At 37.7% G+C, this 18,099-nt stretch overlaps 1 protein-coding gene across 3 annotated transcripts; it reads right to left on the reverse strand.

Annotated features, from left to right (window-relative positions):
• Window positions 1-1,443: 1,443 nt before the first annotated feature.
• On the reverse strand, window positions 1,444-17,889 carry cchcr1 (coiled-coil alpha-helical rod protein 1). 3 transcript variants are annotated; one of them, XM_079606490.1, is made up of 19 exons: window positions 17,752-17,889; window positions 16,226-16,463; window positions 15,986-16,138; window positions 15,448-15,523; window positions 15,203-15,310; window positions 13,663-13,757; window positions 13,449-13,563; window positions 13,165-13,275; window positions 12,910-13,050; window positions 11,728-11,838; window positions 10,317-10,423; window positions 10,012-10,124; window positions 9,863-9,938; window positions 6,456-6,577; window positions 6,199-6,366; window positions 5,781-5,879; window positions 5,512-5,663; window positions 5,157-5,286; window positions 1,444-4,159 (listed from the first exon to the last, which is right to left on the reverse strand). In XM_079606490.1, exons 1-19 carry the CDS (start codon window positions 17,756-17,758, stop codon window positions 4,032-4,034), a joined length of 2,250 nt encoding a protein of 749 aa, XP_079462616.1. In that variant the 5' UTR covers window positions 17,759-17,889; the 3' UTR covers window positions 1,444-4,031. The 3 variants fall into 3 exon arrangements, with proteins under 3 accessions (XP_079462616.1, XP_079462614.1, XP_079462615.1); XM_079606488.1 differs by lacking the exon at window positions 17,752-17,889 and adding an exon at window positions 17,114-17,390; XM_079606489.1 differs by lacking the exon at window positions 17,752-17,889 and adding an exon at window positions 17,114-17,387 and having other exon boundaries at window positions 13,663-13,733.
• Between the last annotated feature and the right edge of the window lie 210 nt (window positions 17,890-18,099).

An 18,099-nucleotide genomic window follows, 5' to 3' on the forward strand; every position in this document is an offset into this window, starting at 1 on the left:
CCACCGATCAAATTCTGGTGGTTTATAATTAGCTGCTTCCTCGGGCACAAGCACTGCCTTCATCAGTTTTCTCAAGAGCCCATATCCACAAGGGTCATTCAAACTTCATCACACGACCCTGGAAGTCATCCGTCTACCTGCTGCGGTTTCCTTTAAAGCTTCGAACAAATCCGCAAACCTCTGAATTTAAATGCGACTGATGAGTAAAGCAGCTGGGGCGTGGCTTAGAGGGCATTTGATGATGCTGCGAAACACCCGTTGCCGTGACGATTGCACTGGTGACATCACAGAGAGCAGGAGATCAAACTCTGCCTTGCGGCAAAAGTGCAACAGCACAAAGTCTCCCTGTAATGCATGCACACTCACATGAAGCATTAGGGGTTCTGAGATATCAGAGGAAGTAAAAGCCTCATCCATCATTAAGTTCCCCCTCTTAACCCCCTTGGGGCTCTATCATTCCTGCACATTCATCTGTGTGTCCGTCCTCTAAGTTCCCTTAGGAAACCGTTCTCCCTGTCCTTGTGTTGCTCACGCAAATATGCCCTGTCAGCAGCTCTTACTGTCCATCTGCTAGAGGCCTGAACCCCAACTGCAACGCGCCCACCGAACGAGCAAAAAGTGTGCGTGGAAGAAAGACTGTGCGCGTGTGTATGTGTTTGTCAAGCTGAATTATGCCCCATGGTTTCTGTAGCCGAGGTCAGACTCAGATGTAACGTTATGGACAGTTTTCGTGGCTGGGATCTATAGCGATCACACAAAGACCTTGTGACATTACTGATCAGTTATTTACAGTCACGAATGACGTCCATGAACCGTTTATTGTGGGTCACAAATCTCCCTTCATTGAGGTTCTGATACGGCTGCAGCGGGTCATACCACCTATTACTGCTGCACACACTTCCATGCGTTCAGTACATATCCATTCAAATCTTGTATGGCAGCTGTTTGTGCTTTAGGACAAGCACACAGGCCAGCTGCAGTTCAGCAAAATGGTTACATGAGCAACGTCACTTTTCATTGAGGGAAATGTAGAGTACGTGTCTTGAGGGAAAATGAAAAGTTTGAGCATAAGACAAAGACTCCGTAACGTCACGAATCGGAAGAGAAGTGATGCAACCAAGAGGTCAAGGTTTGGCTGGTTAGAATGACCCGGTTTGTCCCTCCTGGTAGATGGTGTAACTATAAGCCATCTGGACAGAAATAGGTATCTCAGTCTCCCTAGAGTGCTGCAGGAATGAGTCCTAAAACGAATGGGTTTTTAGTTAAATGGCTAAAATAAGGAATGTGGTTAATACAAGCTCAAGATAGTTTTGTTTTTTTATTCTTCGGAATAAAATACATCACTAATATCCCACTTTATTTTATTTTTTTCTAGTCTGTTATGCACCTCTGGTGCTCTTCGGCCATTTGTGAAATTTTTTACTTTTTGTTTTTTCAGAATTCGGAATGGTATGAAACATGGTAAAGGTTTTTGGCACTTGCTATATGAACACACACAAAAATGGCCGCATTGAAAATGAATAGGAGACGAATTTCATCTAGTTTTGGTCCTGCGGCCAAACAAAATCTTACTGAAAGCAAATTATTTGAGGTATCAAGCTCAAATTTGGAACACAACTTGTTTCGATTTATGGCTTTGATTTTCTTGCAGTTTTAGAATAAAACGTGTTTTTGAAAATATACATTTCATATAAGAATTGAAAATAGTATTTTTGTGCAGTTTTCATAACAACAAACGTAAAATTCTGTAACGTCACTTTTTTTCACTTCAGCAATAATCTGCCAAGTGTCAAGCATTCGAGATTTACGACAGATTAAGTAAAAAAAATGTTCAAAGCTCAAAAAGTGAATAAATGGATTATAAATGCAGCATAAATAGAATTTAGTACCATAAAATCCCCTAAAAAGACAAAATATTAAATAAAAAACATTATCGAACTAAAATATAGTACATTCATTTCATTGAAATACATTTTTTGTTTAATTTTTGACTGACACGAGAAGAGCACCAGAGGGTTCAAAAGGTGGTTGCTGTAAAGTTTCTAAATGGGATTATAGGTTGCTGGGACATTAAACATCATCACACAGAACAGAAAAGCTCATCTACTCACTACTTTGCTTATACATCTTCCTCGTGTTTATGCTCTTGCAAACTATTAAAAAGCTCCATTAACATCCATTAACACAGCAGCCATCATGTCTTATGACAAACTCTGACTGACTGATATACAGGAGTCCTCCCAAAAATGACCAATAGTGAGGCACTGGATTCAGAAAAAAAAGAAGAAATTGTAACATCAAATTCCCTTTAAAGCATACAAATCACCCACTCAATAGTCATACTCACTTCTTTCAATACTATATCACTTATTAGTCACTCTCAAACACTCCACTCTTTCTTTCACAAACTGGGATTTTGAAGGCCTCTCAGTAACCTGTATTAAAGCCCATTATTGGATACTACATCCCAAACATCACCAGTAGATGGTGAATGCCATAGAGAGAGAGAAGTGTGTTCCACTTCTCAGTCAGTGACAGTGAGTGATGCCTTTCTCTCTCCAGCACAGGCTGAAATACAAGCAGTAACGTTACTCAAAAGTTCTCTGGAGGTGAGTTTAAATTTTAATAGATACACTCTACGCTCTAAAAGCGAAGGAGTGTATCCATTTAAGAACATATCAAGGAAATATATGACAGGAAGGACAAAGTGGTTTAACACACACACACACACACACACCTATTATTTACAGGTTCTGCAGAAAAAGCTATTAAAGTCAACATGAAACAATGTTCACAGCCCATTTTCCTATCATAATGAAACGACTACTCACAAGAGAAGAGAGTGTTGGCGTGGGGATTTCATTAATAGGAAAATGAAAAATGAGCATTCTGTACCAGAATGGAGCCAGGTGGCTGAAGGAGAAGGGTGGAATGCAAGCCAAAAAGGACAGTCAGAGGTGGAGCAAGTTATGTTTTGATGAGATGAAAAATATATATATCAAATAATTTCACAATAAAACTAATTTTGATTTCATGTTGACTTTTATAATTGATCTTCATTCAATGTATGATCATTGTTTTTCAAGGTAAAATTTAAGATATCAAATCTGGGCAACCCCATTAAAATATTGGGCAAAAAAAATAAATCTTATGCTTTGTTCTATCTTACATGTCTTCATATTTACAATACCACTCAAATGTTTGGGGGGCCAGTAAGCCACTTCATTTTGGGAGTTTGGGGGGGAAGGGCACTTATTTTTTTAAGAAATTAATATATTTAGCAAGGATGAACCAAATTTATCAAAAGTGACAATAACAACATTAAAAATGTTACAAAAGATGACTATTACTATTTCTGTTCATCAAAGAATCCTGAAAAAAAAATGTAACACAATTTTTACAAATATATTAAGCTGCCTAACTGTTTTAACAATGATAATAATCATTTCTGAAGGATCATTTGACACTGAAGACTGGAGTAATGGCGGCTAAAACTTCAGCTTTTCCATCACAGGAATAAATTACATAAATAAATAAAAAATAAAATATAATTGTAGTAATATTTCACAACATTACCTTTTCTGATCAAATAAATGCAGCCTGGTAAATGAACTATGAGCTGCTCTGTAAAAAAGGACCTGCTAAATAACAAATAAGTTATTCTATGAAATGACGGGAGGTTTTAGTGACATCTCACACACTGTATTATTTTTCTTGACCAATTGCAGCTTCTCGTTTCCCTCATTCTCATTTCCATATCCCTGATCTATGGGATAACTGCAAATAAATCTGAAATATAAACCAATAACTAATAATAATTGCCGTAAAGGCACCGACAGAAATGTGTATTTTTGCAAGCCATCTGAGATTAACTGAAAGATCTGCAAGTCTAATTTTACAAATAACTCTTTTATTAAATTATAAAAACAGACATCGAACCCCATGAGAGGGATTGGAAAGACAGCGTGTGCGTGCGTGTGTGTGTGTGTGTGAGAGAGAGAGAGAGATAGAATTGATTGGTGTGTTCAGCACTATTCTTTATGTGTGTCAGCACAAGAGGGTGTTTGTGTCACAGTGAAGGCCTGACCCTCCTCATCATCCTCTTCCTCTGAGCTGCCCATCACTGCGGCACTAAGAGCCTGCAGTGCCCCCAGCAGACCTGAGAGAGAAGCAGGATGAGGAACCAAGTCAAGTGTGAAAGAACATTGAGTAGACAAAGAAAAATAAATGAATTAATCAATGTATGAATGAACAAATAAAATAATCAAAGATTTTATAATATTATAAAAATAAATACATATGTGCAAAAAAGCATTAAAGTCGCTGTAAAGGCAATTCTAAAAAAAAAATTGAAACGCATTATAAATGTTAGAAATGTATTGCTAAAACACATTACAAAGACTGTGAACTGTGAAGTACTGAATTGTGGAGTTAGACCGTTAAACAGTTTTTCACCATTGCTGTGTTCAGGATTTTTGGGGGCGGGGCTAAAACGGTGGCTCGATGACGCACTGGAGCCCCTGAGGCTGGCCCCTCCCCTAACAATAATAACTAGAGCACATTCTAATCAATTTGCAGCTCAATCGCGAGTTACTGTCAGTAATATTAGTTACTACAGCCTACAGTTTGCTAGCTAGCTATGCCTTCGTCATGGAAATTCGTACTACCTGGATGCGATCACTTACAAAACAGATCGGTGTCCTTATTTCAATTTCCGAAAAACGATCATATCAAAAAGATGTGGATTAATTTTGTGAAGAGCCACCTTGATAGAGAGCTGAGGATCTCCACCAACACCCGGCTCTGCAGTGATCATTTTACACAGGATAGTTTTATAAACTGGCAACTGGGATTCACTGATAATCCGCTGTTACTGGTGAATGTGGCCGAACCGACTATCTCCCGTCACGGTCCCGCGAGTGGGCGTGGTTTCAGCGCAGCCAGCGGACACTCCCCCAGCGTTTGAGAGCAATATTTTTTTCAAGATTTTGATAGCTTATTTTATTTACATGGCGGCTTTTTTTATCATTCAAATTTGGCTGGGTGGCTAATAACACATTTTTCTGTGGTGTGACAAACTCAGAACACATACTTCATTTTAACTTTACAGGGACTTTAAAAACCAACTGCATAAGTGAGTGTCAGTGTATGCTTACTTTCAGGTGTTGGAGGATTGCTGCACTCAGACTGAAGATGATGTTTTTGTTTCAGAGCATCGTTTGTCTGAATTGCTGATCTTCTCAGTCTTTTATACTCATTCATCAAACCCTGTTCCTGAACCACTGCCTGCACACACAAAACACTATAAGGCCAGGAACACAGAAACCGACTAAACCCCCCATTTCGATATTTGATTATCGTATCTGTTAGCTGTAATTAGTTGGATAATAAATGTAAAGCTTCAAGTTTGATTATAAACGTGCGTTGGGCACCGAGTGAAGCAGGACTGCCACTGATTCCCCCTTAGAGAGAATAGATGAGTATGTGAGTATGTGTGTGTGTATGACTCACTAGGAGAAGGTTGCAGTCTTTGTCCTTGTTTTTTAGCTGTTTCTGCAGATGTGTGATCTGTTTGAGTGTGTGTTCTGTTCTCTCTCTCTCTCCTTCTTTCATCTGTTCTTTCTCTCTCTCCACCTGCCTCTGAACCTGTCGCAAAGCTACAACTGCACACACACATATATAAAACAGACCGTGTGTGTTCAGTTCTGTGCAGACACTCAGATAATTATTAAGAAACATAACAAAACATTTGTATGCAAACTATATATGTATATGTATACCTGCTTTTGTGTGCTCTCTCCTTGCTGTGTTGAGTTGAGCCTCCATGTCTCGGAGCTTCTCTGCACACACACTCTCAACTTCTGATACCTTTTGTAAAACTGCATAAACACGCATCTCTTTAAAAATAAGCAACTGTACTATTAGATGTTGTACACTGTAAATATTACATGGATATAAAGAAGCACAAATGATTCATAATTAGAGCATGTGAGCAGAGTGGAGGCAGAGCTGCATGATTTTGCCTGGAGCAACGAGCAATTGATGTCAGCAGAATTCACCGTGTGTTAAGCACAGTGTTAATAGACTATTAGCAATGAGAATTAAAGAAAGATGGAATTTGTGGAGTGAATACAGAATGCTTTGTGTGGGGAGGGGAAATTACCATTGCTCCACTCACACACACTGTTTTTCACACACCTGAGTCACAGTGCTGCTGTAGTCTCTGGGCCTCAGCACGGAGCTCCCTGATGGTCCCCTCATGCTCTTCACATTGTCCCCGAGTCTCCATTCGCATCGTTTCTGATGCCTCCAACTCCTCTCTGCAGCGTGACAGAGCTTCCCTCAGGTGGCTCAGCTCTCTCTCTCCTGTAATGTACATACAACACACAGCTAGGGCTCCTTTCTTTACTCCACTCAATAAACATTCAGTGTTAGGCTGGGGTTTGTGTACATACGCTGCTGCTGTAGTTCGGACAGGGAGGCCTGGATGAGGTCTGGTGTGCGTTTGAGCTCTTGTGTGAGTTTGTCCCTGTCTGCACTCAATAATGCCACCTCAGCCTGGAGACTCTTAATAAAGCTGAAACACAGAGAGAAGATGACAGAACGGAACACTAGCATATTGCTTATTATACACTGTTTACTACTAAAATAATTGCAGGTGAAGCTGTACATATTATGCAATGATTAACATTTAAATAAAGTTGTATACTACACTGTCATCATCCCACAATCTCTTTACCTGCATGTTTATTTTAGAAAAAATAGGAAAACCGATTTTCTTACCAGAGTGATCAATTAATATTAAAAGTTAAATATAACGAAAAGGCTGATGTTATCTTGCTTATTTCTTACAATGGAAATAGAAGGTTAAAGGGTTAGTTCACCTAAAAATGAAAATTATGTCATTAATGACTCACCCTCATGTCGTTCCAAGCCCGTAAGACCTCCGTTCATCTTTGGAACACAGTTTAAGATATTTTAGATTTAGTCCGAGAGCTTTCTGTGCCTCCATTGAAAATGTATGCACGGTATACTGTCCATGTCCAGAAAGGTAATAAAGACATCATCAAAGTAATCCATGTGACATCAGTGGGTTAGTTAGAAATTTTTGAAGCATCGAAAATACATTTTTGTCCGAAAATAACAAAAACTACGACTTTATTCAGCATTGTATTCTCTTCCGGGTCTGTTGTCAATCTGCGTTCACGACTCCGCAGTGACGCTGCTGACGTAAGACGCTGATGACGTGTTATCTGGTGCACCCGAGCTTCATTTATAGACTGAGGGAGACGCACGATGTAAACAAAACAATCTTCGTACACATGTCTAAGGATTTCGACACAGAGGAAGACTTGCATTTTTTTGCCCATCCATATTTATTAGAACCCGAATACTACACGGAGGAGATAACACGTCAGCAGCGTCACTGCGGAGTCGTGAACGCAGATTGACATTGACAACAGACCCGGAAGAGAATACAATGCTGAATAAAGTCGTAGTTTTTGTTATTTTTGGACAAAAATTTATTTTCGATGCTTCAAAAATTTCTAACTAACCCACTGATGTCACATGGACTACATTGATGATGTTTTTATTACCTTTCTGGACATGGACAGTATACCGTGCATACATTTTAAATGGAGGGACAGAAAGCTCTCGGACTAAATCTAAAATATCTTAAACTGTGTTCCGAAGATGAACGGAGGTCTTACGGGCTTGGAATAGGGCTGGGCGATATGACCAAAATCTCATATCACGATATAAGTCATCTCATATCCCGATAACGATATATATCACGATATAGTACCTTTTCTGTAAATTCAATCAATTAATAATTTATATATATAATTACTACATGGAAAATACTTTTAGCATAGGCTATATCAAATAAAAGAAAAGTTGATATATATATATATATATATATTGAGTATATATTAAGTATATCCTCAAAAATGTTTTTTATATATATATTTTATATTCTCAAAAAAAATTTTTGATTAAGAATGTAGAAATATAAAATATGAACGAAATATAAAACACTTTTCAAAAACAAATGATTACAGGCCCAACATAAAATATTGCTATAAAATACCAAATGTAAAAATTCAATGGAAGATGTTTAAAATGTAGCAGAAATCAGGGCTCCGAACCTGTTCAATGAACGAAAACAAACAAACGAAATTTTGACAGGAGCATAACCAGAAACGGAAACCAAATGAAATGTAATCGTTCTGAACAGACACGCTTATTTGAAATGGCCATTAACCGGTTAACAACGTTATTTTATCGTTCTGTTAACTATTTTAATTTGCCAGTCAACCAATCATGAATTCAAATAGTAGACTGAGCAAATGTGATATTGACGCGTATAGCCTATCCAACGTGAGTGAAATGCCCATGCTCAGCTGTCAGTCATCATTGATAAGTCGCAATGGGAATGCGCTGGCGTTAGTTTTCCAAACTGTATGTCACCAACTGTCAAGAAATTAGGCCTACATTTCAGTGAAAATTAATAGCAGGTAATATGCAACTTTTTGTTTTTTGAAACCAGCGAAAATTGCAGGATAGTGTAGATTAGAACATGGATCCACACAACGTCACATCACGCACTTAAAGCGCTTCTGTGAACGGAGAAAACAGAATAAAGCTAAATATATAAAACTAATATATAGGCCTATATACGAAATATAGGCTATTTGCCTTAAATAATTACAGATTAACAAAACGAAAGGAAGAATTTTGCTGAGCTTCGGATCATGCGACAGGGTCCAAAGTTCACAAAAAGGAAACCGAGATGGTAGAAAAGGGAATCGAGCTTGTTTCCTGTATTTTACGGCTTTACAGTTTTGAATCATTTCTTGCTTATCCGTATGACCATAAATTACGGAGTAACGGATTCCTGTTCCTGTGATCGCGCCGACGCTTCACGGCACGCGCACACGTTCTTGCATTGCTAACTTGACATAGCAGCATGTTCATTATCAAAATATAATAGTCAACCAAACATAGAAATTTTACCAATTTAGGAACGAGCTCCTCGGTTTGTCCTGGCTGGTCCTGCTAACACCCGGTTCTCCCTTCGCCATGTTATTCACGTTTCTGCCATTCTCATGGCGGCGTGTAAGATTCATAGACGGTAAGATTGCAGTCCTCCAAATGATGAAAAAGTTTTGCCGTAAACAATGTTTTTTGCGACACCACGATATGAACGATAGAGCATAATATGAATCGATAGACTTTTTATATCGTCCATCCGATATATATCGTCATATCGCACAGCCCTAGCTTGGAACAACATGAGGGTGAGTCATTAATGACATCATTTTCATTTTTGGGTGAACTAACCCTTTAAGGTAGTAGTAGTAACAAAAATATGTATTATTATAATTATTATTATAAAGCAAAGGTAAAAAAAAGCAATGCTGATATAATTTCTGGATTATCTGTCACACTGAAAAAAAGAAGGTTAGGGTAATAATAATAATAATAATTATTATAATCATATTATATCATTATCAACAACAACAACAACATGCAAAAACTATTATTGTGTGAATATTATTATGAATCGTGGGATAAAATGTCTAAAACACCATACAACTGATGTGTTTTGGGTAATTAAAAATATGTATATATACTATATGTGTGTGTATATATATATATATATATATATACTGTATGTATGTATGTATGTATGTATATATATATATATATATATATTGTATTATGACTGTGCTGAAACTCAAGGATCTTTTCTGGCTTTTCCAACAATCAACGGTGAAGAAGTCACCTTAAAATAAAATAACTACTCAAAATTGACAATGAATAACAATGTCTCTAAATCTTTCCCATGATTCTCTACCTCTCTGACACTGCCGGCTCTGGAGATCTCGTAGCTTTCTTGGTTCTCCACAGAGCTTCTTTCCTCAACAGCAGCCCTGCAGACAAACAACACACGTTATTAAAAGTGAAACGCACTTACATACGCTCACACACAGATGACAATCTCACCATGTACTGTGTCCAGACGTTTGGCAGCGAAGGCGAGTCTCTGGTTCAGCTGACTTACACTGGACTGAACTGCTTCCATCTGACCTGCCTTCATCTCTACGGCTGACATCACCCTGATGAGAGAGACAGAGAGAGAAAGATAACACAGAAAGAGGCAGATGTTTATGGATGAGCTGACTTTAGGGGTTTGGTCAGAGGAACAGTCAGCTTTAATCTAATCACGACAGTCATGTTGGTGCTTAGAAGACTTGTAGAGCACTAACAGAATCAAGAGCCAGCTCAAGGGGTGTGATTGTGTGTGTTACCTGTGTGCAGTTCCACTGATATCATTCAGTGATCCCTCGGTGCTCTTATTGTGCTCTTTCAGCTGAGCATTCTCATCTAGAGCGCCGTCCAACTGCTGCTGTATTCCCTGAACACACACAAAAAGCAAGCACACAGGCTTTCAGAAACACACACTCGCCTGTAGGCGCTACAGAAGAAAAGTTTTGGTGCCGTCACCGTGTAACACAGCTGATCAGCTGGACAGCTGCTCTGAATGCAGTGAGTAATCACAGATGAACAACGTGATGCTAAAATAGCAGATCTTCTGTGAGTCAATGCTGAACAAGCTTAAACCTCCCTAAGCTCAATCCGACCTGCTCAGGCTGTTAAAAAGCAAAGATAAGAAGGCAGAAAGAGATGAGCTCATGAGGGTTAGAGAGAAAGTTCAAAAGCTGATGCTGAAATGATTATGTGAATATCAATGAGCTAGACTTAAGATATTTAGTGAGTAACCACTTAAATTTCAGTCTGTTTCTCACACAAAGCAATCACATAAACTGGAAGACCTGGAATGTAGTAAACCCTTTATCATGCCATACCTGGTTAGAACACGTGTAACACTGTGAAAATTTATATATTGAATGTAACTCAAGTGTAACAGGACAGCGCTTCTGGGTTGTACTTCAGAACGTAGGCTCACTATTGGCCAGCATCACACACGACCAGCGTCAGCCAATAGTGAGCCTACGTTCTGACGTACAACCCAGAAGTGCTGCGCTGTTACACTAGGTGAACTCACTCAGAGGCCCACATGGAAGAAAATGAATAGTTGAATAAAATCGTTATTTTTGGGGGGTTTTGCGCACAAAAAGTATTCTCATCGCTTGGTAAACTTAAGGTTGAGCCACTGTAGTCACTTGGAATATTTTAACAATTTTTTTAGTAACTTTCTAGGCCGGCAAGTTTCAATTACAATAAAAGCCTATGGAGGAGTGAGACAGCTCTCAGATTTAATAAAAAAATATCTTAATTTGTGTTCCAAAGATGAACGAAAGTCTTACGGGGTTAGAACAACATGAGGGTGGGTAATTACTGACAGAATTTTCATTTTTGGGTGAACTAATCCTTTAAAGTAAAGATTATGTTCTATGAAAATATTTTGTAAATTTCCTACCGTAAATATATCAAACATTTATTTTTGTGAGTGGATGCAGCACAATTGCGAACATAAATGGGCAACTTTAAAGTCTTTTTAAAGGCAACTTTAATCAATGTTTAGATTTTTGCACCCTCAGATTCCAGATTTTCAAATAGTTGTATCTCGGCCAAATATTATCCTAATATCCTAATAAACAATACATCAATGGATAAAAAATTCAAAGTTCAAAAAATTGACCCATGTGACCAAAAATTGGTTTTGTGGTCCAGGGTCACATGTGCATGACAGAGTACCTGCGCGTGTACATGCTGTAACTCTAACTGGGCTGTTTTGTCCTCTAGGTGGTGCTGAAGAACACTGTTCTGCGACTGCAAACACTCTACTTCCTGCTGTAGAGAGGAAACCTACAACACACATTTACAGATTCATATATTCAAACATGATAAAACAGACAATTATTTAAAATGTGTTAATGACGTCAGCTATGTGTCTATTTGATGTTGATTTGATTTTTATAATCATAATTTTATAAGCCATAACCCATAATTGAACAGATTGAGAATTTATTTACAGATTGATTCAATTAATTGACATACTACTGTTCAAAAGCTTGGGGATGGTACAATTCTTTCTTTTTTTGAAAGAAGGCTCTTATACTCACCAAGGCTGCATTTATACACCTACACCTATTTATACATCTATACAGTAAAAACAGTACTATTGTGAATTTCTATAATATATTTAAAAAAACAATTTATTCCTGTAATGGCAAAGCTGAATTTTCAGTACTCATTACTCCAGTCTTCAGTGTCACATGATCCTTCACAAATCATTCTAATATGCTGATTTGCTGCTCAAGAAACATTTCTTATTATCATCATCATCACTGTTTAAAAAGTTGCTGCTTAATATTTGTCGAAACCATTACACATTTTTCAGGTTTCTTTGATGAATAGAAACTTCAAAACAACAGCATTTATTTGAAATAATTACTTGAATGATTTTAAACAATATAAAATTATTTTCTGTCTTTTGATTAAATGAATGCATCCTTGCTGAATAAAAGTATTACTTCTTTAAAAATAAATGTTAAACGTTGTGACCTGTATATGGACTTACACCATGGTTGGAAAAAATATAATCAATAGGTAGGAATGACTTCTGAAAATCAATTTCAGGGGGCAAATAAAAATGCAAATTACTGACACTAGTGGTTAGGAATGAATATTCATTCAATTCACATTTACTTGTATAGCGCTTTTCACAATACACATCTTTTCAAAGCAGCTTTACAGAAAATACATGAGTCTACATTACAATTTAGAGTGATCTGTTATCAGCGGTAACTGTCTAAGTTACTGTATTTCAGAAATGTACATGCAGAAACAATGAGCTCATTAAGGTAATGAATACTTGTTTGTTAACAAATGATACATAGTACACTATGTATGTGTGTGGGAATGTGTTTATATTACCATGTTGTGTAGTTGTGATTTTTCTGTATGGAGTTGCAAGTCCCTGGTCTGCAGTTTAACAAGCAGCATGAAGACCTTTTGTCTCCAAACACTCAACATCTGCCCAGCCTTACTGCCAGAGTACAACGGGTCCGTCTGCACCTACACACATAACAAGTATCATTAAAAATGTACTAATGAATTATTAACAATCAAACTGCATTGGTCATTCAATTCAAACACTAAACGCATGTCTATATGAGTGTGTAATCTTACCTGTTCGCCAAGCTCTTTCTCTTGAATGGATAGAATGTCACTGGATGCATTCACTCTGACATTCAGTAGCTGGACAGATAGAGACAGAGCTTCCTTTTCCTTCTCCAAATGCTATAAACACATAATCATGATCAAATGTATCACTGGAAATAATAATGTAGTCACCACAACTTACAAAAAGCTGATGTACTTTTGGCATTTCAGTAGACTGCACGTGTGTGTGTGTGTGTGTGTGTGTGTGTGTGTGTGTGTGTGTGTGTGTGTGTGTGTGTGTGTGTGTGTACCTGTATCTGTCGTCTAAGCTCTTCATCTTCTTTTCTTTCAGTGACGTTGCTGCCAATGTATGTACGCAGTTTCTGCACACACTCAGACTGTTCCAGCCATGAGCTGTTCAGGACACTGCATAAACACAAATCATGCGACTTCAAATAAACAGACCTGTAAATGATTTGTCATTTAGAAACAGTTATATGAGCAACTTATATTTTATATACTCACCTCAGCTGATTTTTCAGCTCATCTCTCTCTGATATCACTTCTTGTATTTGGGTCCTCAGTGAGATCGCTTCCTGTACAGCATCATTTATCACGTTCTGATATTCAAAGAGGTTTAAAGTTAGATCACATAGACAATTACAATGAAGTGGAGGGTGAAATCATACTGTATATACTGCGGTTCACTAAGACTCATGTGTACAGTGGTACTCGGACACTCTATATTGTGACGTACATGTGAGTAAAACAGATTATCGAGAAAAGAATAAAGACAACAAGATCAAGTAATTACATTTTAAAATAACCCCAAGAAATATCTGACCCAGAGGTGACCTTTTTATTTTTTATTTTAAAACAATTGGTTTCACTGAGCCAAAACAACAGTGGAAGACTGATAACTCACCTACTCAAAAGACATTATTGGCGGATATTCTTAGTTTTTTATTTTTTATTTATGATTTTGCTCTTATATCTGTGAAAGAGTGAAATTCGCTCTTATAAATTGATAATCTGTAAACATGGGTACCGCTGTATGCCTTAATACAATCATATTCATCTGCACTGAAGGGCTGAGCCAAAGCCAGTTCATGTACAGTAAATCCCAAAATGAGTTTTAATTAAGGAATTAAACTTGGCTTTCCATTTATTACTTAAACTTTAAGAACACTTTAAGTACTTCGATACCGCACCAAAAACCACAAACATTAATAAAGACAAGTGAACAGTCAGTACTAAAAGAGGAACAAACACAGAAATGACAAGCATACATAAATACAATACAACAAAACTACAAATTAAGTGTACATTCACTTAAGGCATAAACCGACTCTGTTTATCGGAATAGATGGGTATTTTGACATAATATTGTGTGTATGTGTCCCTTCAAGCGCAAGACGATGCGGAAAAGAAATCCATTTGGTGTACGCACGCTATTGAGTGTGTGTGGCTGTGTGCACAGATAACCAGAGGCCCTTTCGCCTCTTCTTGAGCTTGAATGGTTTAAAATTGCTTGAATGTTTAAATTGGCAAGATTTAGAAACATGTCTTGCCCCTAATCGCATGCTTCCTAAACTGCTTGGGCTGGTCTAAACGGATTACGAGCCAACTACGATCCATTAAATCACTAACCGCTAGTGTAGTGGTTCTCAACCAAGGAAAACTTCCAAAAGGTCCACAGGATCTTAAATAAATTCATATTAATATATTAAACAATCTAATTTTAATAAGTTAAAATTATAAATAAAGAAATAAAGAAAATGTCAATATAAACACCCCAAGAATAATGATTAATTCATTTATCTCAACAAAACCAATTTTGACATAATTATTGCATATTATACAGATAATATCTTAGCCTACATATGGGAGGGGGGCCATTTGAATAATGTGTTGGAAATACAGGGGCCCTTTCAAGTTAAAAAGGAGAACCACTGTGCTAGATGGGGAAAAGGTGTGTAGTGTTCCTTTAAGACACATTTAAATTATCAGAATATTATTGCACTGGAAACAAAATATTCCTAATATTGTGTAAATTATGCCTTACCTGTGTCTCTAATTTTTGTTGCAGTCTCCCCATCTCCTGCTTTGAGTCCTGTAACCCTTTCTCCAAACGTTGACATTCTAATTTATACTCCTTTTTTAAGGTCAAAAGCTAGACACACAAAATAAAGATGTATTCAGAAACTAGCTTTTCTGACCCTAAAATACATGTTCTACATATATATTACATACACGTAAAATTGTCCTGAAGAATCAGAGAATAAGGGAATAGTGTATCCATGTATTTACCAGGTCTTGGCTCATGCTGAGTTCAGACTTGCAACTCTTCAATTCGCTGTGTAACTCATCACGCTCCATACACTGTCTGCAGACACACACACACACACACACACACACACACACACACACACACACACACACACACACACACACACACACACACACACACACACACACACACACACACACACAAGGGTGTTTTGCTATCCTTGTGAGGACATTCCATAGGCGTAATGGTTTTTATACTGTACAAACTGTATATTCTATCCCCTTACACTGCCCCTATCCCTAAACCTACCCCTTACAGGAGACATTCTGCATTTTTACCTTTTCAAAAAAATATAATTTTGTATGTTTATTAACCCATTCCCCTCATGGGGACCGCTGGCTGGTCCCCACAATGGAGGTGATTTCAGGTTTTACTATCCTTGTGGGGACATTTGGTTCCCACAATGTAATATAAACAAAGGCACACACACACACACACACACTTCAGCCTGCATACACAGTGAAAGTACGTCAGTCAGTCAGTTTGAGTATTTTGTACCTGTTTATTTGGCTTTGCTGATCTCTAATCTGCTCTTTCAAACACTCTACTCTTCCTTTCAGACGCTCCATCTCGACCATCATCATCTCCTTGTCTTCTCTTAACCTTTCCACCTGCAGAGGTTTTGAGCTGCTCCTCTCATCTTCTGGCAACCTGACAGAGAGAGATGAATTTTTAGACAGACCCTTACAATCACTAGACTGGATTCAACAGGGGAAGTGCTTGTTGTGTTTTGTGTACCTGTGGTCAGATCGCTGCTGTGACATTTTCTCGCTTTGGTGTTTGTGATGGACGGGCCGCCAAGCTTCCACTCCAGCAGTCTCGGTCCAGGCGAGCCCCTCCCCATTAAATTTAGAAGGGGGCGGAGCTCTGAAAGGTGTGGTCTGTGGCAGATCTTGGGTGGGTGTGACCCGTGAAGCTGTGGGACCCCCAGTAAACTGAGCAGGTGTCATCAGAGGAGAAGGGTTACAGACAGATGCTGGGAGACAAACAGACAGACTGATATTAATGTACTAATCAAAGAAAGAAAGAAAGAAAGAAAGACATTCAACGTTACAATATTACAGATACCTCGCATACAACACAACGAAACTGCTCATTATCTTCCAAGTTTGCAATTTTTAACCACCGTGTAGCTTTCTTCCAGTTTACTTTAACCCTGTAAAACCTCAAAATGAAATAATAGTCAGGAAAAAAAAATGCTTTTTTAAATGGAAGTTTATTGAACCTTTATTGATACTTTAGAGTCAATAGAAATGTGTGTATCAAATGTTAAACAGAAGGTTTTAGAAGTACAAATAGTCCATGTAGACTATGGAGTTCATTTGAGATATATAAATTGCAATTACGATAATGTTTGTTGCGGATTAAAATTAAGTTAGCTGCTAGATAAAATTTCTCATATCACGCAAAACAGCTGTCACTGCTTGACATGTCATGTCAACTAGCCTAACGTTAACTGTTACCCTGATATAAAGACTAATATACAACTGCTTATTTTGATTCTACAAATTGTAATACCACAAATATGAATCAATTGATATATATTTCTATAAGATCACCAGCACGTTTGGGTTTGTTTATATGATTTATGGCGGTCATTATTCGGTTAATTTTTAATTTGTTTACCTCCGTCAGGAGCTTTCATGAAGTCCGCCGGGGCGTTTAGCCTTTCTGCTTTCCACAGATCCATAATAACCATTAAAAGTCCGGTCTTACAAAAGAGGTCTCATATAAAGTTGAACAAATGTTTACATCGAAATCAAATGTTTTGATGAATATTTCACGTCACAATTTTAGAAAGTGCGCGTCCTCCCCGCCATTGGGTTCAAAGTTGCGCGTGCAGTTGTCATGGCAGAGATTTCCGGTTGGTGCGAGGTACGACAGCAGCGCCCCCTGCCGTGTCGTTTGAAGGACTAAATCAACTATACTAGTATGAAATCTATTCCCATTTTTACTTAAATTCAAAATATTTTAATCGATATATGTATACACTCGGTACTCCTTTGAATCATTGTCATTAACCTTCAATGTTGTTTTTGCTCATCTTCTGCATTTGAAATTTCCAAAAAAGACAAACTGCCGATACTGAGGGGCTGAGTGTGAACAAACTAACTGTTATTGTCTGCGTGTTTATTTCTGAAACCTGACCAGTTATGTTTTAAACTATATTTGGAGGAATACTTTCAGGGCGCACATTCTTCTAAGGTTCTATGAAAGATTGTTTTAAACATACGTTTGCTTACTGAATAGAAAACCCAACTAACCCTTCATGTTCAGTAGAGGTTTGTAATGCTTGCTGTGGTGTTAGACACTGATCTCTGTCAATTGTTCTGGTCGGATGTGTTTGTTGAGTCATTGATTCTTTGTGTGACTGAAGGCTTTGATTTAGGCCACTGATGAACACTGACCTTCTTGTTCATGACCCAGAAAATGTCACTGTTGTATTCATGGTTCATAGGAAGAGATCAATGAAGCAACAGTGATTTGTATGACAATTGTTTGTATTTGACACAAAAACATAGACAAAAAATAAAATTCATTTTGAGTTCCAGTATTCTTCAATGAAGCATTTAACAGAATACAATTTAAACAAACCTTTCATTAAAATGTGA

This window comes from Phoxinus phoxinus (genome assembly GCF_949152265.1).
Source record: "Phoxinus phoxinus genome assembly, chromosome: 3".
In the NCBI taxonomy this organism is placed as follows: domain Eukaryota; kingdom Metazoa; phylum Chordata; class Actinopteri; order Cypriniformes; family Leuciscidae; genus Phoxinus; species Phoxinus phoxinus.

Excerpts from the sequence above, each read along its gene's own strand:
- cchcr1 (XM_079606488.1), bottom strand. The coding sequence starts at position 17,186 with ATGGTTATTATGGATCTGTGGAAAGCAGAAAGGCTAAACGCCCCGGCG. Across the intron at positions 11,839-12,909 it reads AATCACAACTACACAACATG|GTTTCCTCTCTACAGCAGGA; the intron begins GTAATATAAACA and ends TGTGTGTTGTAG. Across the intron at positions 10,424-11,727 it reads TACAGCATGTACACGCGCAG|GGAATACAGCAGCAGTTGGA; the intron begins GTACTCTGTCAT and ends GTGTGTGTTCAG.